The sequence below is a fragment of the Boleophthalmus pectinirostris genome, unplaced genomic scaffold, assembly GCF_026225935.1.
Source record: "Boleophthalmus pectinirostris isolate CB_2022bp ecotype Guang Dong unplaced genomic scaffold, ASM2622593v1 HiC_scaffold_11, whole genome shotgun sequence".
NCBI lineage: Eukaryota > Metazoa > Chordata > Actinopteri > Gobiiformes > Gobiidae > Boleophthalmus > Boleophthalmus pectinirostris.
Window position 1 is genome coordinate 17,816,959 of NW_026570994.1, and position 25,672 is coordinate 17,842,630.

At 36.7% G+C, this 25,672-nt stretch overlaps 2 protein-coding genes across 4 annotated transcripts; both read right to left on the reverse strand.

Moving 5' to 3' along the window:
* Positions 1-1,389: 1,389 nt before the first annotated feature.
* cep70 (centrosomal protein 70) lies at positions 1,390-23,777 on the reverse strand. Of its 3 annotated transcripts, XR_008633666.1 has the most exons (19): positions 23,632-23,774; positions 23,369-23,390; positions 22,060-22,159; positions 21,392-21,515; positions 20,199-20,379; positions 19,586-19,761; positions 19,399-19,458; positions 19,235-19,310; positions 19,069-19,157; positions 18,916-18,984; positions 17,956-18,031; positions 17,442-17,588; positions 14,803-14,955; positions 13,211-13,379; positions 12,465-12,567; positions 11,037-11,116; positions 10,871-10,951; positions 10,710-10,745; positions 1,390-1,500 (listed from the first exon to the last, which is right to left on the reverse strand). XR_008633666.1 is itself a non-coding variant. In XM_055165783.1 (17 exons), exons 2-17 carry the CDS (start codon positions 23,375-23,377, stop codon positions 10,887-10,889), a joined length of 1,677 nt encoding a protein of 558 aa, XP_055021758.1. In that variant the 5' UTR covers positions 23,378-23,390; positions 23,718-23,777; the 3' UTR covers positions 10,771-10,886. The 3 variants fall into 3 exon arrangements, 2 of the variants coding, with proteins under 2 accessions (XP_055021758.1, XP_020786450.2); XM_055165783.1 differs by lacking the exons at positions 1,390-1,500; positions 10,710-10,745 and having other exon boundaries at positions 10,771-10,951; positions 23,718-23,777; XM_020930791.2 differs by lacking the exons at positions 1,390-1,500; positions 10,710-10,745 and having other exon boundaries at positions 10,771-10,951.
* Positions 4,407-7,719, reverse strand: LOC110165603 (ankyrin repeat domain-containing protein SOWAHC-like). The gene is given in 2 exon segments (XM_020930790.2): positions 4,407-7,544; positions 7,546-7,719. Coding segments are annotated over 2 exon segments (1,575 nt in total). The 5' UTR covers positions 7,654-7,719; the 3' UTR covers positions 4,407-6,077.
* Positions 23,778-25,672: the final 1,895 nt, after the last annotated feature.

Here is a 25,672-nt window from a genome sequence, read left to right on the forward strand (position 1 = left end):
GTTTTACCAGGTGAGAGTCGCTCAATGTCGATGACGAGTCCCCACCTCCCTCCCCCCGTACGGTGTCCTGGTTTTGACAAACGCAAATCTGGTCACACTAACCTGTATTCACCTGAGTCATGTCTTTTAATCTGACAGAAGTTGAACCACATCAGCGACACAAGAGCTGTACTTTTATCTTCGCTTAGTTTATGCAAATTAGCGATGCGGTTTTAAGTTTGTTTCTGTGAGAGTTGAACAAAACTGAATTAAACACATTATAATGTCAAACGGGCTGATGTGGCTCTAGAGTCGTTACGGTTTATATGTCGTAAAGTTGAATTTATTTATGCAGATTAGTAGTGCAGATAGTAATAATAATGATGATCATTTTAATATAAAAACGTTAATGATTAATCGATCGTTAATTCTTCCGACTATCGGATTAAGAAAATTTCATCGAATGCCCGTCCCTACTGGAAAGACACCTCCTCTCCGCGAGTGTGTGTCCCGACTTTGGGAATGACCGGGAGCTTGGGGTCCTCGAGGGTTCGTAGGGTAAAAGCAGTTCTGAAAGACAAGAAGGCCCAAGACTATTAAGGCATTTAAAAAACAGTAAAAGAACTTTAAAATCGAGCCAATGCAGTGATTTTAAAACCGGTGTAATTTTAAGACTAGTATGATTAAATCTGAGCATTTATTTTATCATTTTATTGTTGCTGGTATTATTATGTATTTGTGCAGCTCTTTGGAAACTGTTTGTTTACGAAATATGCTATAGAAATAAAGTGGATTGGATTGAAAGTACAGGATCTTTCACTGACACTGACATCCATACAGTCCCAAATAATTTAAGTTTCAAGGTTTTATCGTCACTGTCATCTAAAACTTAACAAAACAAAACATTTAGAGCATAAACACTGCAGAGTTTTGATGTAAAGAGTGTTTTTTTCATACAAATGGAGTACGATTTGCTGTCCATATGGAAGAATTGGCCCGAGTTAAAAATGTTTGTGCTGCTGTTTTTTCTGATTACTGCAAATCAAAGCGACCGGGGGGAATATAATTACTGTTCAATCATTTATTTTTGCTTGAGAAACTTCTCCATTTTGAACTATTTAAACAGTTACTAATATTACGCCGCAGTATTTCTCGCCGGAGCGCCATCCATTTCAGAATAATGAAAGAAATAGACTCGTTGCCATGGGTATTAACGATTTAAAACGGGAATAAAATCATATGCAGCGCCAGGATGTGCTCTTTTCTCTTTTTTGTGTCTAATAAAAAAACATTTCACAGCAGCAGAGGAGACGTTACATTCAGTCTTTTTCAATTTACTTCTAAAATGAATCATGTTACACGCATCTTTTAACTGATATATTTTTATTTTTATTCAGTTTTTACCATGTTTAGGGCTTTTTGAATTTATTTAGACATCCGCCATTCTTTGTTGTTGCTGTGACGTCCTGCTGCAGAGAGGGGGCGCTACAGGTTTTGTCTGGAACTCTGAAAACAGAACATCTGAAAAAAAAAAGATTGCATAAAATAATCAGCTTTAAAACTTTGCAAATTTTCACAAGATGAGACGAAATCAGGTCCATGAGAACACAGGGTCTCCCCAGGTGTGACTATTTCAAATTTAAGACTTTTTTAAGACCACTTAAAGGAAAATTAAGACCAACATCGCACCTATTATGCGGGCGAAAAACACCAGATCCAATCCTAATAACGACCATTACTCACTGCTTTTATAAAATCTCATTCAGAGCTCATTTATACTCGTGTCACTTTAAAATGGCCAAAAAAAAAATCATTTATAACATTCTAACAAGACAAACGAACCTCTCACATTGTCGTGTCTCACATTGTCTTTCAAAGTGCTTCAACCATTTAACATTTTCAACAAAAGAAACAAAACAAACAACAAAAAAGAAATGTAAATATATCTTATGAACAAAGGAGACAGACAGAGGGAGAGAAAGAGAGATGCAGAGTGCCTCCCCCAGTGGAGAGAAAAACACAGAATCATTCATTAAAACAAAAATAATTTGTCGCCAGAATCTTAAAATCTATGGGAAGCAATGTCCGTCAGACGCTTTTCTGCATGGAGAATATAATTATTGCTGTGTCTAGAATGTTCCACACTATGGCATTAAACCTTTCTATCTTCACGAAGACCAAACCAGACTAAGTTACAGGTCAGATCTGTGGAGAGGCGACCCCACTCACAGTCAGAACAGTGTTTTTCTAGGCATTTTGGAGCTATAAACCACCTGTAATTGAATAAATGTAAAGTAGAGCAGTTTAAAGTCACACTGTGGAACATTCCAGGCAAAGCAACATCTCCATGGTGACGGAACCTTCGACCCGGAAAGTTACACAGCACACCTTTAAATCATTCAAATAAAAATAATTTGTCGCCAGAATCTTAAAGTCTACGGGAAACAAGAGCCGTCAGATGAGGAGAGATGTTATTGCTTTGTCTAGAATGTTCCACAGTACGGCATTAAATAAACATTTCTATCTTCACGGACCAAGTTACGGGTCAGATCTGTGGAGAGGCGATGCCGCTCACATTTAGAGTGTTTTTCTAGATATTTTTGAGCTATAAAACCACCTGTAATTGAATAAACGGAAAGTAGAGCTGTTTAAAGTCACACTGTGGAACATTCCAGGCAAAGCAACATCTCCATGGTGACAGACCCTCCACCAGGAAAGTTACACAGTGCATCTTTAAATCAATCAAATAAAAATAATTTGTCAGCAGAATCTTAAAATCTATGCGAAACAACAGCCGTCAGATGATGAGAGACGTTATTGCTTTGTCTGGAATGTTCCTCAGTGTGGCTTTAACCCTTCCTATCTCCACAGAGACCAAACCAGAGCAAGTTACAGGTCAGATCTGTGGAGAGGCGACGCCGCTGACAGTCAGAATGTTGTTTTTCAGGGTATTTTTGACCTATAAAACCACCTGTAATCGAATAAACGTAAAGTAGATCAGTTTAAAGTCACACTGTGGAACATTCTAAAACAGAAAAGTGACATCTCCATAGAAACAAGCAGGTGTCAGACCCCCAAAAAGTTACACAGTGCACCTTTAAGCTTAACAATGTACGCACGATAACACTTCACGAGTCCAGGCTCCCATCAGCTGCTCCTCTCGGCTCTTTCGACTCTTTAATTTCACTTTTGGAGGATTTTAAAACAATATATTTCCACTCCAGAGATGTTATGATGGATCGGCGGTTGTCAAACGCTCCTGGTCCCGGTCCGGCCCCCAGCAGGACGTAAGCCGATTATTTGGGGTGAGGTTTGTTTAAAATTCACAATAGTAGACGAAGTTCGGATCTCCTGTTGGGAACTCCGACAGGGACGATTTCCTGTTCATTTAATATTGTGGACGGGGGAAACGTCAAATATCTGTCAAACAAAATGTCTACTCTGAAACTAGAAGAAATTTTACTTATTTTAGATCCTACAAGTGGTGAAAAAAGTACTCAAGTTTTGTTATTGAAGTAGAAATATTGTACAGATACCAGCGCAAAAACATACTCAAGTAAAACTAAAAGCATCACATTAAAAAAATATATATAATTAAAGTTGCTCTGTGTAACTTTTTGACTGCTTGTTTCCATGGAGATGTCATTGCTCCGCCCGGAATGTTCCACAGTGTGACATTAAACAGCTCTAGTTTACATTTATTCAATTACAAGTGGTTTTATTGCGCAAAAATATCTAGAAAAACAGAAATTTTGACAGGTCAGACTTGTAATTTGGTCTGGTTTTTAATGCCGTACTGTGGAACATTCCAGACAGAGCAATAACACGTCCATGGAGAAAAGCGTTTAACAGACGGACCACCAGAAAAGTTACACAACGCACCTTTAATTTAGTATAAGTAAATAGCAGAACAAAAACATTTAAAGTTAAAGTAAAGTAGTAAAAGTATTAAAGTACCTGTTTAAAAATCTACTTTTAAGAGTAAAAAGTACAATTATTCTGCATATATTTTGAGGTCTCATAAAGAGATTTTGATACAAATTTGTGCAAAAGTTTTAAACTATTAAATCGATCTTACTTTAAGCTGTTCTTATTCGTATGTTTTTGTTTGCTCAGGCTCTAAATGTGTTAAAAATAAACTCTCTGCTTTTTCAGCACGTCTCAAATCATAATAAAAAATACTTTTACTTTTCAGTCCTGTTCAAAAATGTAGTAGAGTAGAAAGTACAGACACCTGCTCTCAAACATAGTGAAGTAAAATTAAAAAATATTCACTTAAAAATCTACTTAAGTACAGATACTGAAAACTTAAACTTATGTACTTTAAGCATTTACTACTTTTAATTAAATGACAATCTACGCTTAAACTCACTTGGATAAAACTGTTCGTATTTAGTGAAACAATGTCCCAAATATTTTAAGTGCAGTAGTGTACTTTATTTAATTTAATATGCATTTAAAAATCACCATTTAATTCACCAAAATGCATTTACAAAACAGCCCTGAAAAAGTGTAACGTTATAAATTGTGCAAGTAACAACGTCGTGTGCAAAGTAGTGACCAAGACCTCCCCTCAACAAATGCATGTTTCAAAAAAAAAAAAAAAAAAAAAAGTTTAGAAATCTCAATTCTGGCTTTGTCTTTGGGATTAAAAAGCTGCATCATAAACTTTAATGTAAACAGTGCCTGAGTCGTTATAAAGACTCGTTTTTAGCGACGAAACAGTTTAAAATAAGAGTCCAGAGTGAAGCGTTTGGCCCCTGTGCTTCAGTTTCTGAGGATTATCAGATTAAACAGCGACACAGAAGCAGAAGGAGGTGAAGAATTCAACATGAGGTTTGACAAGTGCATTAGGAAAAGTACTGCCTACTGGTGTTCACATTCAACTAGTAAAAGTGCTAGAAGTAGTAGTAGTATTAGAAATAGTAGCAGCCAAGTAGTAGTAATCATAGTGGTAGTAGTAGTAGCAATAGAAGTAGTTGCAGCAGTGGCCTAGTAGTCGTAACTGTTGAAGTAGTAGCAGTAGTGGTAGACATAGCGGTAAAAGTAGTAGAGGTAGTAGTAGTAGCAGTAAAAGTAGTAGCACCAGTACCTAGTAGTCGTAGCCAAGTAGTAGTAGTCATAGCAGTAGAAGTAGTAGCAGCAGTAGCCTAGTAGTTGTACCGGTAGAAGTAATAGAGGTAGAAGCAGTAGTAGTAGCCAAGTAGTAGTAGTCACAGCGGTAAAAGCAGTAGTAGTAGTAGTAGTAGTAGCAGAAGTAGCCTAGTGGTCCTAGCAGTAGAAGTAGTAGTAGTAGCAGCCGCCAAGTAGTAGTAGTCACAGCGATAGCGGTAGTAGTAGTGGTAGTAGTAGTGGCCATAGTAGTAGTACCAGCCGTAGTATTAGTCACGGTAGCCTAGTACTCATAGCGACAGCAGTGGTAGAAGTAGTTGTAGCTGCTGCAGTAGTAGCAGTAGTAGTACTAGCCTAGTAGTCGTAGCGATAGCAGTGGTAGAAGTAGTAGTAGTAGTAGTAGTAGTTGTAGTAGCCTAGTGGCTGTAGCGGTAGAAGTAGTAGAAGTGATGGTAGTAGTGGTAGTGGTAGCAGTACCAGTAGCAGCAGTGGTTGTAATCACAGTAGCCCAGTAGTCATAGCTGTAGCAGCGGTAGTAGTAGTAGTAGTATTAGTAGTAGTAGTACTAGTAGTAGCAGCAGTAGTAAAAGGAGTTTTTGCAGTTTGACCTCACGTAGGAAGTTCAGGTCTTAACGACAGCAAAAGCCATTTCCCCTGAAGTTCTAAAGTTTAAGTGCCATAAAATCAAACATTAGTTCTGCCTGGAGTCAATGTCAATGTGATAAACACGTCCAAAATAAACACGTCCAAAATAAACAGGCAGCAGAAAACGGCAGCAGGAAGTATCTCTGTAGTTTCTGTAATCTATAATGCATTATCACGTACACGTATTAAGTTTGTTTGTATAATATTTTGTTCAGATAGCTCGTTAAAATATAAGTTTAGTTGTTCCAGTGACAGTAACAGGTGGAAATAACAAGTAGTCCAGTTTACGTGTTGATTTTGGACTAAATTTGATGCGATCCGAAAACAAACATAACAAAAGTTCAACCAAAAAAGTGCGTTTTTGGTCGTGGTCTTTGCCGTTTCTCCAAATCCTCCGCTCCGTGAAACGTGGTACTGTGCACGAGCTGCGACGTCCTCCACTTCAACTTCTGCAGCTTCGGCTTCATCCTGCTGAGCGAAGATCTCCTCCTCACCGGCTCTCCAGCGCCCCCGTCTGGCGTGTCGCTGTCCCCCGTGCTGTTCAGTCTCCGTAGAGGTTTAGCGTGGAGGACTTTGCCAAAACGCCATCTCTTTCCCGCCGCGGCTGGTTTATTTTCAATTTCGATTTCGTACGCGCCGATTATGTCCCGTATATCCACGCTGACGTTATCGGTCAAATACTGGCACGCTTTCCTCCCGCTGTAGTCGCGTATTTCCACGTCTGCGTTGTATGCGCCCACCAGCAGCTTCACCACCTCCATGTGATTGTGCATAGCGGCGACGTGCAGCGGAGTGTACCCCGTGCTGGAGCGGACGTCGACGCTCACTTCGATATTGTTCTCTTTTGCGAAGTTTATAATAAGTGCAATAAGTTCAGGTTTGCCTTGTTTTGCCGCCCAGTGTAAACACGTAAAACCGGTTATGAAATCCTTCTTTAAAACCAATCCTGGGTCGTTATTTAGCAATCTCTGCAAGCTTTCCCACTCGGCGTCGGAAGCGCACATCATCCACTCATGTTCAAGCGGGTCTAGCGTCACAGAATTGCGATCTTCCTCCAAATTGCACGACGCCACGGACAGAGTGTCGCTGTCGCTGTGTGAAAAGGAGCGTAGGTTAATATTGCGTCGCACTTGCGGGGAAGTGCACATCATAACTTCGATAAAATGCGTGCGGCTGTTTTTGGGCGTCCCTTCGCTGCCTGTGAGACTCTGCCCGTCATCTTCCCCGTCGGAAAACACCCCGACATCGTGCGTTTCTTCCCGTAATTCTTCAGATGTTGAAACACGTCGAGTTTGCGTCAGTGCACGCGACTCGCCCTGCTTCGTGTTTACATTTTGTTCAAGTTCGGGCAAGACGAACACGGGTTTTTGGACGGGAACCGGCGAAGGTTGACTCACAGTGATTACGGGTATTTCCACGACGTTTTCCTCACGTTTGGACTCGCGTTTCTCACGTTTTACGCTCGATCTGTTCCCCATCGTGTCCGAGCTGATGTCTTCCTTCACCACGCCAGCATCGCACTCGCTTTGGGCTCTTTCGCCGTGTTGCAATGTCTCCAAAACATGCGGAACTTCAGCGTGCGTGAAACCCGAGCCGGCGTGCACACCTGCAGCGTGCCCCGCGGGTCCCACGTCACGTCCGCTTACCTGTCCGCTATCCTCCTGCTGTGATTTCTCTTCTTTTAAAGCCTCCTCGCGGAACTTTTTCTTCAGGCAAACATATTTAACGCCGTTGTCTGTTTTGACGTACGCCACGCTGTCCACGTGACTCTTAAACAGCTCGCGCGTCGCCGCTTTTTCCTTCGGGTCACTCGGGAAAAATGGATTTAAAGTGCTCCACCAGCTCCGCGTTCGGCACCCGACCGTCTCTCTCCCTCAGAAAGTTCAGAATAGCATCTTGACTGCACTCCAGCGCCATGTCAAAGCGCTTAAATTAACTCAAATAAAGGTAAAAGTTCCGGAGTGCATGCTAGTTCACAGCCGCGCGCTCAAATCTGACTAATCTGAAGTCTCCTAGCAACCGAGCATCACTCCCAGGCAGTTGGACCGTACCATTACAGAAATAGGGGTGGCGTCTTCTATTTAAAATACCTTTTGGACAATTTAAAACTATTCCAAACGCATAATTATTAAAGAAATAATTCTACAAATATTCTAGCTAATATAAACATCAATTTCGGTGCGTATTTTCAGTTTATTTTCTTTTTAGTTATTTAAATTAACTTCCATGTCCCCACGTGAATGGTTGAGTTCAGGTGTAGCGGTCATACATGTGTCAGCTTCACTACACACACACACAGGGCGTGAAAAGTACAAAATTCTTTAAGAATGATGCTTTGTATTGGGCAATAAAGTCATTTATTATTTTTATTATTTTTATAGAATAACCGGTTTAAAGAGTTAAAACAATAGGCATCTTTGTTAGTGGTTAAATGTTAATGACACATCTAATTTACACCAATCCCAAAGTTTCAAAATGTCATAGTGTTGTGTTGGTCAGTAATATTTTGGTGCACTACGTAACTTTTCTTCTAGCTGGTCTCCATGGAGATGGATATTTCATGGTAAAGTACAATGTTATAGGAAAAACTGTCTCCTGCCTGCATAAAGGAGTAAGACATCATCATTTTCTAGAATCTCATAATGAATTTCAGCAGGTATTTTCAGTTTATTTTCTGTTCTGTCATTTACATTAACTTCTATATCTCCTCTTGAATGGTTGAGATCAGATGTAGCTTCACTATAGGTACAGGGCGTGAAAAGTACAGAATTACTTAATAATGATGCTTTGTATTAGGCAGGGCAGTCACTTATTATTATAGAATGACTGGTTTAAAGAGTTAAAACAATAGGCGTCTTTGTCTGTGGGTAAATGTTTATGACACATCTAATTTAAGCCAATCCCAAAGCTTTCAGATGTCATGATATTGTGTTCATCATTTTCTAGAATCTAATAATGAATTTCAGTATTTATTTTCAGTTTTGCTATTTAAATTAACTTCCATGTCTCCTCTTGAATGGTTGAGTTCAGGCGTCAGCTTCACTATAAACACAGGGCACGAAAAGTACAGAATTATTTAATAATGATGCTTTGTATTAGGTAAAGAGTTAAAACAATAGGCTTCTTTGTTTTTGGGTAAATGTTTATGACACATCTAATTGAAGCCATTCCCAAAGCTTTATTATAGCTGGGTTTCAGATGACATAATAATATTCTGTTGATTAGTAATATTTAAAGGTGTACTATGTCATTTTTTTTATTTTTTCATTTGTTTCATATCATGGCATATCGGAATAAAACATCATTTTCTAAAACGGTTGGAACCTGTAGATCTCCACCTCCTTCCAAGTCGCTCGCCAAGGGATTTGTGAATTCTGTGTACTGCACTGAATAACTCAAATTTGATTAATTGCCATTGTGAACATGTTATTTTGAACTTTGTGCACTAATAAATGAATAATGGTTGTATGTTTTAGATGCATATAAATGTACAACAACTAAAGTTTGCTCTCATATATTAAATAAATTTCTTGCGAACGCTAAAATGAGTAGCTCTCCTGCATTTTCATTTTGTAAAGGAATCTCACCGGACGCAAAAGGTTAAAGTTCCCTGTTCTAGAATCAAAGAACACTTAATTCCTGCAGGTATTTTCAGTTTATTTTCTGTTTTGTTATTTAAATTGACTTCTATATCCCCTCTTGAATGGTTGAGTTCAAGTGTCAGCTTCACTACACAGACACAGGGCGTGAAAGAATTGTCTAATAATGATCCTTTGTATTAGTAAATGCAGTTACTTAATCGCTTGTTTTTATAGAATAACCGGTTTAAAGAGTTAAAACAATAGGCGTCTTTGTTTGTGGTTAAATGTTAATGACACATCTAATTTAAGCCATCCCCAAAGCTTTATTTTTATTTACTTTTATTTTAGCATCAGATGACATAATATTCTGTTAGTCAGTAATATTTAAAGGTGCACTATGTAACTTTTCTCCTAGCTGGTCTCCATGGAGATGAGAGTATTGTGCCCATTTTGCTTTAATTCAAATACAAGTGTTCTTAAAGCTCAAAAATATATTTCGTTCTTACCGACAAAAAAAAAAAGATCTGACTTGAAACTTGTTCTTGTGACTTCGCCTTATTATCGTCATGGAGATAAATAAGTTTAATGCCATACTGTGGAACATTCCAGGCAAAGCAATAACATGTTTATTGTGGTTTACTCTTTAAAACAGACGGGAGCAGCTAAAAGAAAATTGTTCAGATGTTAACTAGCCCCAAGAACAAAAATTACTAATAAAAAATGTTCAACTTAAACTTTTGTGCATTTACTTTTTGGATATTTCATGACAAAGTACAATGTTATAAGAAAAACTTTCTCTTGGTTGCATCTGGGATTGAGACATCATAATTTTCCAGAATCTGAAAACCACTAATAATTCCACAAGTCTCGACATGTTTAATGTTTTTGATTTAACTTTTTTGCTTTCGTTTTTTTAATCCTCACAAAGAAGCGGTGTTGTTGTGTCCTGCCCAAAGCCTTTAGTTTGGGAAATAGCACTTTTTTTTTTTTTTTTTACAACAAAACAGATGGAATCACAAAGCAAAATTTCAGTTCTATTAAAAGATCAAACATGAAAAATTGTCAAAAGTTTGTTACTATGCAAGTAATATTTATCTTTAAGTTTATAATTAAAAGAAGAACTGTTATTTATTTATTTATGTTTTCTTCTTCTGTGACATCTGATTTATGTGCACAAAAAAAAAAAAAAATCGGGTGAATCAGTTCTCAAGAATTTCACATTAAAGGTTTCACCATTGCTTTGTTTCCATGGCGATGTCACTATTTTACCAAGAATGTTCCATGGTATGGCATTAAACTAATATATCTTGTATTTATTCAACTGCGAGTGTTTTCAATTTTGGCTTGTCTTCATAGATTAAAATTAAGTTAATTAAATCTTGAGGTACTTACTTTTACATTTTCTTATGATATTCACTTTTATGAACCCTAAAGAAACATGGAAAAACTTAGATAAAGAATTCAAAAATCATTTAATTTAACTCTTGCAATCTAAAGATAAAAATGAAACAATACAAAACACACATTGTTTTCATACAGACAAATCATTTCACCAGTAAAAAATTCATATCACGCAGCAGCTTGTTGTTTTAACGTCTCCAGCGCAGGAAGGATGTCGTCGAGTCGAGTTAGTCCTGAAATGTAAAAAATAAAAGACACATTTACGATAAAAAAAAAAAAATACAGACTGAAAATCATATTTATTTATACAATATTTACCCAATGTTTGTAAGATGTCAATGATAAATGAGTGGAAAGCAGGAAAAAACTCGTCATGATCCTTTACTTTTTGGATAATACTGAAAAACAGGACAAAAATAATACTTTTTAACATCTGTACAAGTGTTTCTCAAACTGTGGAACGCAAGCTGCATCAGGTGGTGCTTGGACAGGACAGTTTGTGGGTTTGTCTGAGTTCATTTTACCCACTTTCTCTTGTTCTTTGAAAAAAAAAGTTGTTTAGAACTGCAGTGGAAATGATGTAGTCCACTTTTAGACCTGGTTCAGTCCTAGATTAGATCTGGAATAGTCCTGTTATAGACCTGTTATAGACCTGGAATAGTCCTGTTATAGACCTGGAATAGTCCTGTTATAGACCTGGGATAGTCCTGTTATAGACCTGGAATAGACCTATTATAGACCTGGAATAGTCCTGTTATAGACCTGGGATAGTCTTGTTATAAACCTGGAATAGTCCTGTTATAGACCTGGGTTAGCCCTAGATTAGACCTGGAATAGTCCTGTTATAGACCTGGAATAGTCCTGTTATAGACCTGGGATAGTCCTGTTATAAACCTGGAATAGTCCTGTTATAGACCTGGGATAGTCCTGTTATAAACCTGGAATAGTCCTGTTATAGACCTGGGTTAGCCCTAGATTAGACCTGGAATAGTCATGTTATAGACCTGGAATAGTCCTGTTATAGAAATGGGTTAGTCCTAGATTAGACCTGGAATAGTCCTGTTATAGACCTGGAATAGTCCTGTTATAGACCTGGAATAGTCCTGTTATAGACCTGGGATAGTCCTGTTATAAACCTGGAATAGTCTTGTTATAAACCTGGAATAGTCCTGTTATAGACCTGGGTTAGCCCTAGATTAGACCTGGAATAGTCCTGTTATAGACCTGGAATAGTCCTGTTATAGACCTGGGATAGTCCTGTTATAGACCTGGAATAGTCTTGTTATAAACCTGGAATAGTCCTGTTATAGACCTGGGTTAGCCCTAGATTAGACCTGGAATAGTTCTGTCATAGACCTGGGTTATCCCACATTAAATCTGGGATAATCCTGTTATAGACCTGGAATAGTCCTGTTATAGACCTGGAATAGTCCTGTTATAGACCTGGAATAGTCCTGTTATAGACCTGAGTTATCCCTACATTAAACCTGGAATAGTCCTGTTATAGACCTGATTTAGCCCTACATTGGACCTTGGTTAGCCTTGGGTTAGTCCCTAGATTAGACCTGGAATAGTCCTGTTTTAGACCTGGAATAGTTCTGTTATAGACCTGTTATAGTCCTGTTATAGACCTGGTTTAGATCTGGTAGTACTTTGGTGTTACTTGGCGTGACCAAACAATACTACACATCTTTACAACAAATACAGATTAATTAGACTTATAAATATAAATCCATTATATTTCACCTGTCGATGTCGTCTTCTCCGAGCAGATCCTGCACTGTGGTTTGTGTCTGAGAGTTGAGTCTGGTCACAGCGTTCACCACCTCAGCACAAGTGGCTCTGCTGTCTGAAAGAACAGACACCAGGATTGAGGAGGATCATTATTATTACTCTTTGCTGAAACTCTTCATGTGGAAATTAAACCCTGCCTATATTTATTATTACTGTCTGTCAAACTTTTCCCAGGGAACAGAAATATTTTAGAATTAAAGACACAATATAGCTGCTCAATATAAGATGAGAATTTTCAGAAATACAATCTGAAAGTGTAATTTAAAAGTTATTAATAGTACAGCAATAAACCTGTGTGTAAATATAAATTTGCTCAGTGTAGTTTCTCTCGTGCTTGTCTCGAGTGAAATGTTATTGCTTTGCCTGGAGTGTTCAATAATCTGCAATTAAACCTAAAATAGATTTATGTACATAGAGACGAGAAAGGAGCACGATCAGGACAAGTTACAGATATGAGAAGGTGTAATTAAATGCTAGATCGACAGTTTTAAAGCCCTACGGTGAAATACTCAGGCAAAACAAGAACATCTCTACGGACAAGTAAAGTTACACGGTGCAAAAAAATGAATAATGTGACGTTGTAATTTAATAAACCCATCTAGTATCTACCCATTTCTTACAACTCCTTTTGTTTATCTTTATTTTCAAATGATAAAACACAATATTAACACCAAAAAATGTATGTTAAAACTAGTTACCGATGTTGAGCGCGTCCTTGATGTTCCTCATGGCGTTGTTCGTTTCGCAGAGGCGGCTGTAAACTTCGTTCATTCGAGGAAAAACTCCGCTCAGAGACGAAACATCGAACAGCTTCTGAAAATGAGACACCATCGAACTGAGAGTGTGACGGGTCGGACTCCGCAGAACCTGGAATGGTACGGAAAAGAGCACATTTTACGTTTTATTAACAGTTAAAGGGCCCAAATTCTGTTTCATTCACATGTACAAAACACAAACCTGCAGATTTAGGCTTCAGTTCTTCAATCCGTGTATCATTCGTTCATTCGTTTTTCAAAATAAAATAAAAAATAAGAAAATGAAAAAAACAACTATTTTCTTCATTATCTGTCTCCAAAACCAACATGAAAAAATGGACAATGATTTTATTTTTTTTTTTTTTTCAGTTTTCGATTTTGTGTTTAAATGAATAATGGAAAATACAGGACTGGACCAGGACTAAACCAGGACTGAGTGTCGGGACGGGCCCAAAGGTGCGCTCGTGTAGACTGTCGGATGATCAGGACTGAGACTGGGATCAGACCAGGACTTGGACCAGGACTTGGACCAGGACTTGGACCAGGACTTGGACCAGGACTGAGACAAGGACCAGAACCAGTACCAGGACTGAGACCAGAATCAGTACCAGGACTGAGACCAGGACTGAGACCAGGACTGAGACCGGGACCAGACCAGAAATGAGACCATGACTGAGACCAGGACCAGGACTGAGACCGGGACTAAGACTAAGATTTAGTCCTGGTTTAGTCCTGGTTTAGACCTGGTTTAGACCTGGTTTAGTCCCATTTTAGTCCTGGTTCAGTCCGGCATCGCAGTTTAAGTCACAGAAATGATTTCCATTATTGATTTAAACACAAAATCGAAAACTGAAAAAAACAAATCATTATCTGTTTTTTTCATTTTGGTTTGGGAGACAAATAATGAAGAAAATTGTTGTTTTTTCATTTTTCTTATTTTTGGTTTTATATTGAAAAACAAATGAACGAATGATACACAGATTTTCTTCTCTCAGTGGGTTTTTAAACTCCACACACTTTCACTAGAATCATTTTCAGTCTTGAGATTACTGCTCTCTAATAAACTAAAAGTAAAAGGAGCTGTTCACTTGAAAACTACCACTTCATGACATCACGAGGTGGAACGGACAGACTAATAATAAAGAGTTACTCAAACATGTGTGAATGAAACAAAACACAACTCCAGGTCTGTTTTTGAGGAGATAACAACATTATAACATGACTTAAAGTTCACAAGAATCAATTTTGTGTAGTATTGTGTAGAATTTATAGAGACTAGAACAGGGACGTGACAGTCAGAGCCATTTATTTCACAAGTTTTGTCGTCTTACAGCTTTACTCTGCAGCCCTAGTGTTAGATTTGATGTGTCTTGTCAAGTCTTTACAGTTAATTACACTGGTTGTGATTGCTTGTTCTTTTTCTCCCGCTGTCTTGACATTTGCCTTGAAACACTGTAATTTCCCCGTTGTGTGATAAAAAAACCCAACTTTATTTAACTCAATATTATTACAACTTTAGTGTGTCAGTGTTGGACCTTCTCATCGTCCGTGGAGGTGTTTTCCAGGAGTGTGTCCACCAGAAGCATCATGTCCTCCACTTTGGCCGCTTCAGCAGAAGAAGAGCTCTCCTCTGACGGCTGCCATGGCAACAGTTTAGTGGACAGTTTGTTTAGGCTCTGCTGCAGATCCTGAGAGATAAAATATAAGAAAAAAATTAACAAAATCAAGATCTCAGTTAAAAAAAATTAAGTTAAAATGTCTTATCCTAGTCCTGACAGACATTTTTCAAGACTAAAACGGCAATAATTTTTGTGATTTGTTGTGCCTTTACTCAAAATCATATTCACAAAAACAGAAACATATGAACTAATCCCACCACTTAACAATAAACTATTCATAATTGAATTTGCTGTACAATATGGGAAAGAAAATTATCTTAAAAGGTGCTGTGCCTGATTTTTACTGTCTTAAAAACATAAAAACTAATTAATTTAAAACAGTTTGCAGTAGTTCTTGCCTTTAAAGCAGCAATGTTTGTATCAAATATTTAAATAAACTGACAAATTGTCAAACAGAATAGTGGCTTTACCATTAAAAACTAAATTGTAATTGGTCTGTTAGTACTACATAATGTCACTGCTACTACTACTACTACTACAGCTACTATTACTACTACTACTACAGCTACTATTACAACTACTACTACAACTACTATTACAACTACTACTACAGCTACTATTACAACTACTACAACTACTACTACAGCTACTATTACAACTACTACTACAACTACTACTACAACTACTACTACAGCTACTATTACAACTACTACTACAGCTACTATTACAACTACTACTACAGCTACTATTACAACTACAACTACTACTACAGGTACTATTACAACTACTACAGCTACAATTACAACAACTACTACAACTACTATTACAACTACAACTGCTACTACTACTACAACTACTACAGCTACTATTGCTACTACTTCAGCTACTATTACAACTACTATTATTACAACAACCTCTACAGCTACTATTAGAACTACTATAACCACTATTACAACATCTACAAGTACTACTACAACTACTACGGCTACAATTACAACTACTACAACTACTACTACAGCTACTTTTACAACTACTACAACTAGTATTACAACTTCTGCAACTACTACAACTACAACTAAAACTAGTACAGCTACTATTACAACTACTATAACTACTACAGCTGCTATTACAACTACTACAACTACAACTATTAAACTACTGCAACTAGAACTACTACAACTGCAACTACTATAGCTACTATTACAACTACTACAACTACAACTATTAAACTACTGCAACTAGAACTACTACAACTACAACTACTATAACTACTATTACAACTACTACTATTACAACTACAACTATTAAACTACTGCAACTAGAACTACTACAACTACAACTACAACAGCTACTATTACAACTACTACTACAGCTACTATTACAACTACTACTACAGCTACTATTACAACTACAACTGCTACTACTACTACAACTACTACAGCTACTATTACAACTACAACTGCTACTATTACTACAACTACTACAGCTACTATTGCTACTACTTCAGCTACTATTACAACTACTATTATTACAACAACCTCTACAGCTACTATTAGAACTACTATAACCACTATTACAACATCTACAAGTACTACTACAACTACTACGGCTACAATTACAACTACTACAACTACTACTACTACAACTACTATTACAACAACTACAACTACTACAGCTACTTTTACAACTACTACAACTATTATTACAACAACCTCTACAGCTACTATTAGAACTACTATAACCACTATTACAACATCTACAAGTACCACTACAACTACTACAGCTACAACTACAACTACTACAACTACTACTACAACTACTATTACAACAACTACTACAGCTACTTTTACAACTACTACAACTAGTATTACAACTACTATAACTACTACAGCTGCTATTACAACTACTACAACTACAACTATTAAACTACTGCAACTAGAACTACTACAACTACAACTACTATAACTACTATTACAACTACTACTATTACAACTACAACTAATATAACTGCAACTACTACAGCTACTATAACTACTGCAGCTACTATTACAACTACTATAACTACTGCAGCTACTATTACAACTACTATAACTACTACAGCTACTATTACAACTACTACAACTACAACTATTAAACTACTGCAACTAGAACTACAACAACTACAACTACTATAACTACTATTACAACTACTACTAATATAACTACAACTACTACAGCTACTATAACTACTGCAGCTACTATTACAACTACTATAACTACTACAGCTACTATTACAACTACTACAACTACAACTATTAAACTACTGCAACTAGAACTACTACAACTGCAACTACTATAGCTACTATTACAACTACTACTATTACAACTACAACTAATATAACTACAACTACTACAGCTACTATTACAACTACTACAACTACTACTACAGCTACAATAACAACAACTACTACAACTACTATAGCTACTATTACAACTACTACTATTACAACTACAACTAATATAACTACAACTACTACAACTACCACTTCTACTCCTCCTCCTCCTCCTTCTTGTACCTTGAGTAGTGTGAGTTGTTGGACCCACAGCTTTAGTGTCGGGAGCAGAGTTTTAAACTGTTTTCTCGAGTCTTGGTCGAGTTTTTGTTTGTGAAGTTTCAGAGGAGCTTTTGGACCCGTCACCACGGCGCTGATCTCACTCAACAACTGGAGAAAAGAAACACATTTATAAATAATATATGAGACAGAAACAGCTACACCATTTTTCTTCAATAACCTCAGAGTAATTTATGTACTTTTAAACAGTTGGGTGTTGCTGTTGATAAATTGTTTTACTCATCACTTTTATAAATAAGTCTTTAACAAAAGTATGTGAGGAAATCAGAATTCAGCTTGAAGAGCTAAACAACATTTTTTCTCCCTGGTGATGTTGTTTTGTTGCACTTGAGCACATAAAATTATCATCATTATTTAACATATACAAACATAATTACATAAAATAGCAGCAAAAGTGTAGGAAAAAGGGAGTAAAATGTTTATTTAAAACCCTGAAGAATAGGACTTGAGCACATACTTGTTGGTACTGGGTGCATAACGCGGCGTCTGAGCCACTGTCGTGAATCTCAAATGAATTTTCATCTTGAGCCAATCTGGAAAAATACAAGCAAAAATTATTACAATCAAACCAAATAAACTTACAAAAACAACCCAAACACATTTATGTTGCAATTCATGCGTGTTTAATAGAGATGGGACACAGTTTCTACGAGATGAGTTCGAAACAAGACGAGGTTTTGCCATTCAGTTTGTAATTTTTGCTTCACAATTTATGCTTTATTTCATTTTACATTATTTGTTGCTGTAATTGTAGAAGTGTTTTTTGGTATCACTGCTTCTCAAGGAGTTAGGCGATGTTTACATGATGACGGTCTGAACAGAAGAAGCAGAAGCGGCGTCGTGTCTTCACTTTTTATTCCGCGTTTAGGCGAGCGTTTTCTGCATGCATACAGTGACGCAAAAGTGTGTGGAATTCGATCGGGTATGCGGTGACACTAGGGGGCGATGTATGTGACATAAACATGTACACGACCTGAGCAGATCTGTCCAGAGTTTTGCGTCTTGGGCAGTGTAGATGGAAACGCTACGGCGGAGTGTATTCAACTTTTCCACTCTGGAGGGTGGCTTAAGATTTTTGCATTTTTAAGCCCCAAAAACGCCATCACCAAAAAGCACTTCCGATAAAATATTGTGTTGTTTTTACCCGCAGGCGTTTTCGTGTAAACAGACCCTTACTCAGCAAAGTTAAACCCTTTTTCGTGAGATCCTGTGGCACAATTTCTTGTCACATCCGTAGTGTTTAGAAATATAACGTAATAGGACAACAGTTTTTTACAGAGCTGATCAGACCCGAGCAACAGTCATAGACTTTTAATATTATTTTTATTGTAAAATTCTATATTCGATTCACTGTTGAGCTCCATTAGTCGATAAAAGTTTGTAATCTATTATTGTTCTAACTGTTATCACTTCTTACCTCAAGTTGTAAAGTTTCTCGATCCGTCGAACCTTGTGTTTGTAAAATTTCAGCTCTTTTAAAGTTGGTCTGAAATAAAATAACGAAATTCTTTGTGTAAATGTTTGTTTGTATAAAAAAATTTAAATATTATGAGGTTAATTTTGCACAAACCGTGTCTCCAGCTCCTGTTTGAGATGCTCCACTTTCTTCTTGAGTTCTTCTATTTGGTTTCTACTCTCTTTTTGCTCCTCTTTAAACGCCTGTGGGAATAAATGCACAAATTATATTACTATGCAAATTTGAAATAACTTTTTTTGAATTAAATATTTGTGTTTACTTTGATCATAGTTTTAAAAGTTGGTGAGACGCTGCTTGAAGTTTGTTCTAGAGGCACGTCTTCTCCTTTTGCTCTTCTGTAAAAACGCAAAATAAAAAATATGTACAAAGATGTTTAATAAAAAGTATTCTATCTATTTATTTATTGATTATATTTTACTTTACCTCAGCTCTTCCAGCAGTTGAGACATTTTGGTTTCATAATGATCCATCACGTCTAAAATCCTGTGAAAACAAAATGGAATAAACATTATTTTCCTATTTGTTTTGTCGGAGTGTAACTATCTGAAAACCCCGTAATTCAATGTTGCTACTTGATTTTAGAATAATTTTTATCATTTCAGTGACTCACTGTTGGTCGTGTGCGTTGCTTTGCCTCACAGTTCTTCTGCAGATCAGTTCAAATGTCTGACTTTGTTGAGAAACACGCTGCTCCTCTGACCTCACAGCGAAGTGCAGCTTCCTCTGCAGCTCTGAGATCTCCTCTCTCTGCTTCAACAAAGTCTGCTCCAGGTCCTGAACCAACCTCTGAAAAACACACACGGGAAAGAAAAGCGACATCCTTCAGATATTTAGTGTCATTTTCAAGCAAGGTTCAAAGCTTAAAAAATAATGGTATATAGTAGTAGTAGTAGTAGTAGTAGTAGTAGCAACAGTCCTTTTCAAAGCCAAGAAGCAATTTACATTCAACATTACTTTTAAGGAGGATAGATTAGATTTAAAGGTGCACTATGTAACTTTTCTGATAGAGTCCCCCACCTGCTTCACTCCCTCGAAACGGTTTTGCTTGAGAAAACCACTGTGTACAATAAGGTTATGAACAGTGGAGTTTATCAATGTGAATAAACAGCAGTTCACTTCACATTACTTCTAAAGGTTGAAGGCCAAGTGTCTAGTTTCAACACCAGTTTTGGTATCATTTAGAATCTGGGTTTTGATACGTTTGACAGCCCAAGTTCACTCACCTGTGCGTGTATTTTGTCCCTCTGCAGCCCCTGTATCTCTCCCTGTGTGTGCGCGGCTCTGTCCACACACCTGTCCTCCAGCTCCGCCAGTCTGAGCCTCACCTGGTCCAGGAGCTTCTCCAGGTCTGAGGCTCTCTGTGTGTGAGCCAGAGAGCGAGACATGTGGCTCTGAACATCCTCCCTGTGAGGAAACATAAATATATATATACAATTATTATTATTTGAATTATATATCAAGTCTGAAGCTCTGTGTGTGAGGGACATGTGTCTTTGTACATCCTCCCTGCAGTATAAACGAAGGGAATAATACAAAAAGTCAATTTAAATTAATATTACATAATCATTCCAACAATACTTTTTGCACTGCTAGTTTTAGTTATTCTGTCCATATTGTATATTTTAAAAGAGTTAAAGTCTATTTTAAATATTTTTATTGAAGCAAATTGCATGCCTTTATTTGATTCTATAATAGGTTTAAAATTTTAAGTTAATTTGTGAACTGTACTATAACTGCTCAAGAATTTAAAATTTTTATATCAACAAACCAAAACAAGAAGACACATAAAAAAAGGTTTATTTCAACTCTGAGAACCTGGTAAAAGTGCTAAGTTACTGTAATTATCAACACTAAGGGTGACATTTTTATTCATTTTATCTTATATTTATGTGTATCTTATATTTAACCTGTTTAGTAAAGTCATTGAATTTCTCTCTGGGTGGTCCGCTGTGTGTGTCTCATAAATAAAAGATGACAGTTGGATGTGATGGTATTCTGGGTGTGTTCTTGTGTCTGAGGAGGTTGGGTGACAGTGGCAGGTGGTCTGCACTCAACTCACTCATTATTCATTCAAGATAAAACTCTCTGTCCACACCGGGCTTTCTATAGACATTTACTGTAGTCCTGTATACTTTATTTTGTTGTTAACTAAAATATTTTTATAGTGAGAATATATTGACGTATAAATGATAATATACTACTATCTCTGTAAAATTCTGTATTTATTATTGAGTGATTGTTCAAATTGTGCTATACCAATAAACCTTTCTTGCTTTGTGTGTGTTAAGAGTTGCAGGTTTTGCAATTAATTATTCAGTTGTAATGTAATTTTGACTGAATGCGTTTGATCCATCAATAAAGAAGCAGCCTAGAGCCAGTGTTATACACATACAGTATTTGTGTGTATTTGACTGACTTGAGTTGGCTGTTGGTCCTGATGAGTTCCTGGATGAGCTGTTGTCTTCGCTCTGAGTCTGTGAGCATCACTCTGAGTGTGGCTCTGATCTCCACTGCCGTGCGCTTGTCCAACAAAACCAGGTCTGAGGATTCACACATAAAAACATATTATTCAGGCAAGCTTAAGCAGAACATTTTAAAATACTGAAACAAAGTTCTTTCAGTTTGAACCAAGACGGATTTACACCACAAGCTCCAAATATGTTACTACTACTGATCAGAACGTTAATTTTTTTAAGAATTACATTATCTATTATATATAATAAGTCATTTTCAGTAACTTTTAACTTATTAAAGATTCCCTATGCAACCTTTATAGTGGAGGGTTTGCTACCTGCTTGTCCCCATGGAGAGGTTATTGCTTTGACTAGGAATTGTTAGAGAAATTGGCCTGCATTATTAGAGGTATAATACTCCCTACAAGAGCAGAGCCAGACTGGACTCGACTCGACTGGATCACAGTGTCTTCGGGGTTCATGTGTCCAGCTGCTGGGTCCTGTATTCATCTAAATAAACTACTTCTCTCGGGCTATTAATGTTTATTTAACAGGAATGTCCCACAGTAAGCACTAAAGTTATCAATCTTGCATTTATCCAAATTTATTCTAAAATCAAATATATTCTTACCTGCCAAACTTTTATTCTCCACTGGATCTGCGAAATGCACCGGTTTAAATCCATGATGCTGCAGGAGTTTGTTCACGTCGTCCCACTCCACCTGTTCCTGCTACAAAATAAAAGCACATATTTTAAACTTTTCTCAGATTCATCATTGTTTATAATATCATCTTAAACATAATATGAACCTGAAATTGTTTGTAAGTCCATAGATAAACATAAGTCTTATTATTCCCAGTGTGGACTACAGGATTCCTGGTGTTTTCCATGTTTCTGTCCCTCTGAATCCCAAAGCTCTTCTCTTCAGACTCATCTAAACTGTGTCGCTATGACAAACCACAGTCGATCAGGTTTCCACAGACCCCGCCTCTGCTCTGTACTCCCCCAGCTACTATTACTACTACTATTACTACACATGCCACTGCTCAAGCTACTACAATGAATGAAAGACAATCCCTGGGCAGTGCCCACATTTGTAGCCCTCTCAAGGGAAATTCTCTTACATACAAATCATAGCAGCAATAGAAACACCTCTCTCATCATCACAATTATGGATAATTATGTTAAACAAGTGTACGTCTATAATGTAATTATAAATATAACTTTTGAATATCTATTAAAGGGCTACTATGTAAGTTGTTTTCTTTTATTGTTGAGTACTACAGTGAATTTTGAGCTGTAGATGATAACTTCTAAGACTCATTAAATATAAACCAACTACTAATGTGTTTCATTCTATGTATTTATTGCACATTCAGAATTGTTTTATAGGGTAAAATCCTGTTTTAGTATTATTAGTGTGGTTAGTGGCATAAATTAGTTTCAATATTATCACTTCAAACTTTGTATTGTGTTGTTTTGCTCTGCAAAATGGACTATGAACTGCTAATCTCCATGGAGACAAGCGGATGATTAGTTCAAAACTGTACTGTGTGAAACAATCCAGGCTCTTCCAGAAAAGTTACACAGTCCATCTTTAAAAGTTTCTGTTTTATTTGTTATTAAATGAAATAAATGCATTGTTAATGTCAAAAAGTATAATTTGCCATTTTATTCATAATTAAATACCGATTTCAACCCCTATACTCTTCCTTTAGTTCAAATTGTTTACAATATGAAATTAAGTCATGATATTATGTTTATTACATTTACTTAAAACGACTTTATTTTGACTTTTTCGTCCTTGCAGCACTTAGAACATTCAACAGACCAAACATGTACAACCACGGTAAATATAAAACCATGTGATTTCTTATTATATTTTATGATGAGTGAGTTTAACATTCTTTGTCAGTGTGATTTGCATTAGCGCGCTCACCTGTTCCATAGTTTCATAAAACCTGCAAAGAATAAAATTACAGCATTATTTTTGGATAGTTTTACGCATTTTGTCATTGCTAGAGAAATATTTACAATTTTATAACAGGAATATCAGTTTGTGTTCATAGTTTAACAGTGACGCGGTCCGAGAAGCACGGCTCATTTTAATGATGTAAATAACATGTTAGCATTAGCTTCTCACATAGCAAAAGCGATTTTCTAACAATTAAACAACTATTATAATTTATTTCACTGACTTACACAGCGGTTTAATGCATTTGATCCTGTTCTTTCGGTCAAGATTTCTTTATAAATTATTTGCATTAAAAGAAACACATAAAATTTACTTTTGCCTATAAAAATCTGCAGGAGCGAATCAAAACAAAGCAGCACTTCCGGGGTATTCAAACGGACCGCGTCTACGTCATGACGAGACGCTTTTCCGCCATCACCAACTGTAAAAAAAAAAAAAATTAAAAACGAGCTTTACGAAATATAAATTTTTATAATAATTTGTGTTTGAAACTTTAGTGTTTTATGTCACATAGTAAAAATTTTAAATAAATCAAAATTGCCCGAAACACAACGGTGTGTTTGCATGTTACACATACACACCAGCAGATGGCGGTAGATTACTGTCTCATCTATAGCTATTTCATCACGCCATCGCATTTCGGTTTTCTAACAATACTGAATATTAAATTATATTATAAATAATCATTTACTTATTTATTTACATTATGCATGCATTTAATCTTGATTCAAGCTAAATAGTGTCAAATTCGTTTATTCACGATTGTTAATGTCCTGTTATAGGCAACATTTTGAGGACTTTTTCTCATTCAAAAGCTGTAATATTTCACTCATCACCATAGCAACGGTCATAATTTCTCATCATACCGAAATCCATAGATATATGCTTACACTTTATCTCGTACTGCAAAAAAACACTAATTAAACTATTATTTTAAACTGAGAAGACATATTAATATTAGAGGAGTAATGTATTTAAAGCTGCACTGTGTAACTTTTCTGGTGTTGCTTATTAGTTCTTACCTGGAATGCCTCACAGTTTGCCATTAAACTCCATGGAGACATCATAGGAGCCAAGTCATAGGTCAGATCTGTGAAAAGGCGCACCCACTCACAGTAGACGGACATGTTTTTCAGTTGTTTTTGTTTTGTTTTGAGAAATTTAAAACTAGTGCAATTGAATACATGAAGGATGTACCGTGAAACCTTCAAAACAAAACATAACATGGGCACAAGCAGATTTACAGACCCCATAATCCACCTTTAAAACTTGCTCTAAACTTCTATATCGCTCCCTTGTTGCCGTACACAGACATCTATACGATCTCATTGCAGTCTTATTGTATTTTATAGCCCTGAACACCATCCACAGACTCTTGTTACTTTATCTCGGATTCTTCCCGTCCGCGGTGAGGATGGTACAAAGGTCAGAGACACATCTAAATGCAAATGTCAATTATGTTTGATACAAGACAAAAGAGCAGCTCATACATGCGGGGTCTGTTGATGCGCGCTGATGGATGGAGAGAGAAGGCTACAGTCAAGAAATGAACTCAATTTAAGCGTTTACAACAAAGACTTTTAGAGGACAATTTGAATTCAGGTTTTAGGAAGCTGAGAAATTGCAGTTTGGAGAGAGATTTCAACAATAGTGGTTGCATTTATGTACCAAATTTCATAAACAATACATTTTATAATTATGCATTTTAGTTTAAAGGTCCACTATTACACAAAATTGATTCTTGTGAGCTTTAAGTCGTGTTATAATGTAAACAGGCCTGGAGTTGTGTTTTGTTTCATTCACACATGCTCTGTTCCACCTCGTGATGTCATGAAGTGATGGTTTTCAGTTTAACAGCTCCTCTTACCTTTTAGTTCAGTAGAGATCGGCAATTCCGGAGCTGAAATGATCTAAACGATTCCAGTGAACATGTATGGATTTTAAAATAACACACAATGGAGCCTTTCTGTATTCAAAAGAAACAGCAAACGCACATCAAAATTCCTGTAGAGGTGCAAATGCAGTGAGGGAAAAAGTGAAAAAATGCATAGCAGACTCAGATGGCCGATGTCCAAAAGCTTTTTTATTTTTACGTTAACGTTTTGGCAACAAAAAACCTTCGTCAGATTTTTTTTTTCTTGCATTGGACCACAGTAAACAAAATGGTTACCAGCCCAGGTGCTCGTAAACCCCTCCAACGTCTTAAATGTGAGGTCACCCAGTGAGATCAGTCCAAACAGTTTAGATATTTACATAAAAAAAACATTC

What these genes read in the sequence shown, in the direction of transcription:
- cep70 (XM_055165783.1), bottom strand. An exon ending in AAACAGGAGCTGGAGACACG is followed by an intron (nt 18,985 to 19,068) that starts GTTTGTGCAAAA and finishes ATTTTATTTCAG; the next exon opens with ACCAACTTTAAAAGAGCTGA. An exon ending in TATGCACCCAGTACCAACAA is followed by an intron (nt 17,589 to 17,955) that starts GTATGTGCTCAA and finishes TCTTTTCTCCAG; the next exon opens with TTGTTGAGTGAGATCAGCGC.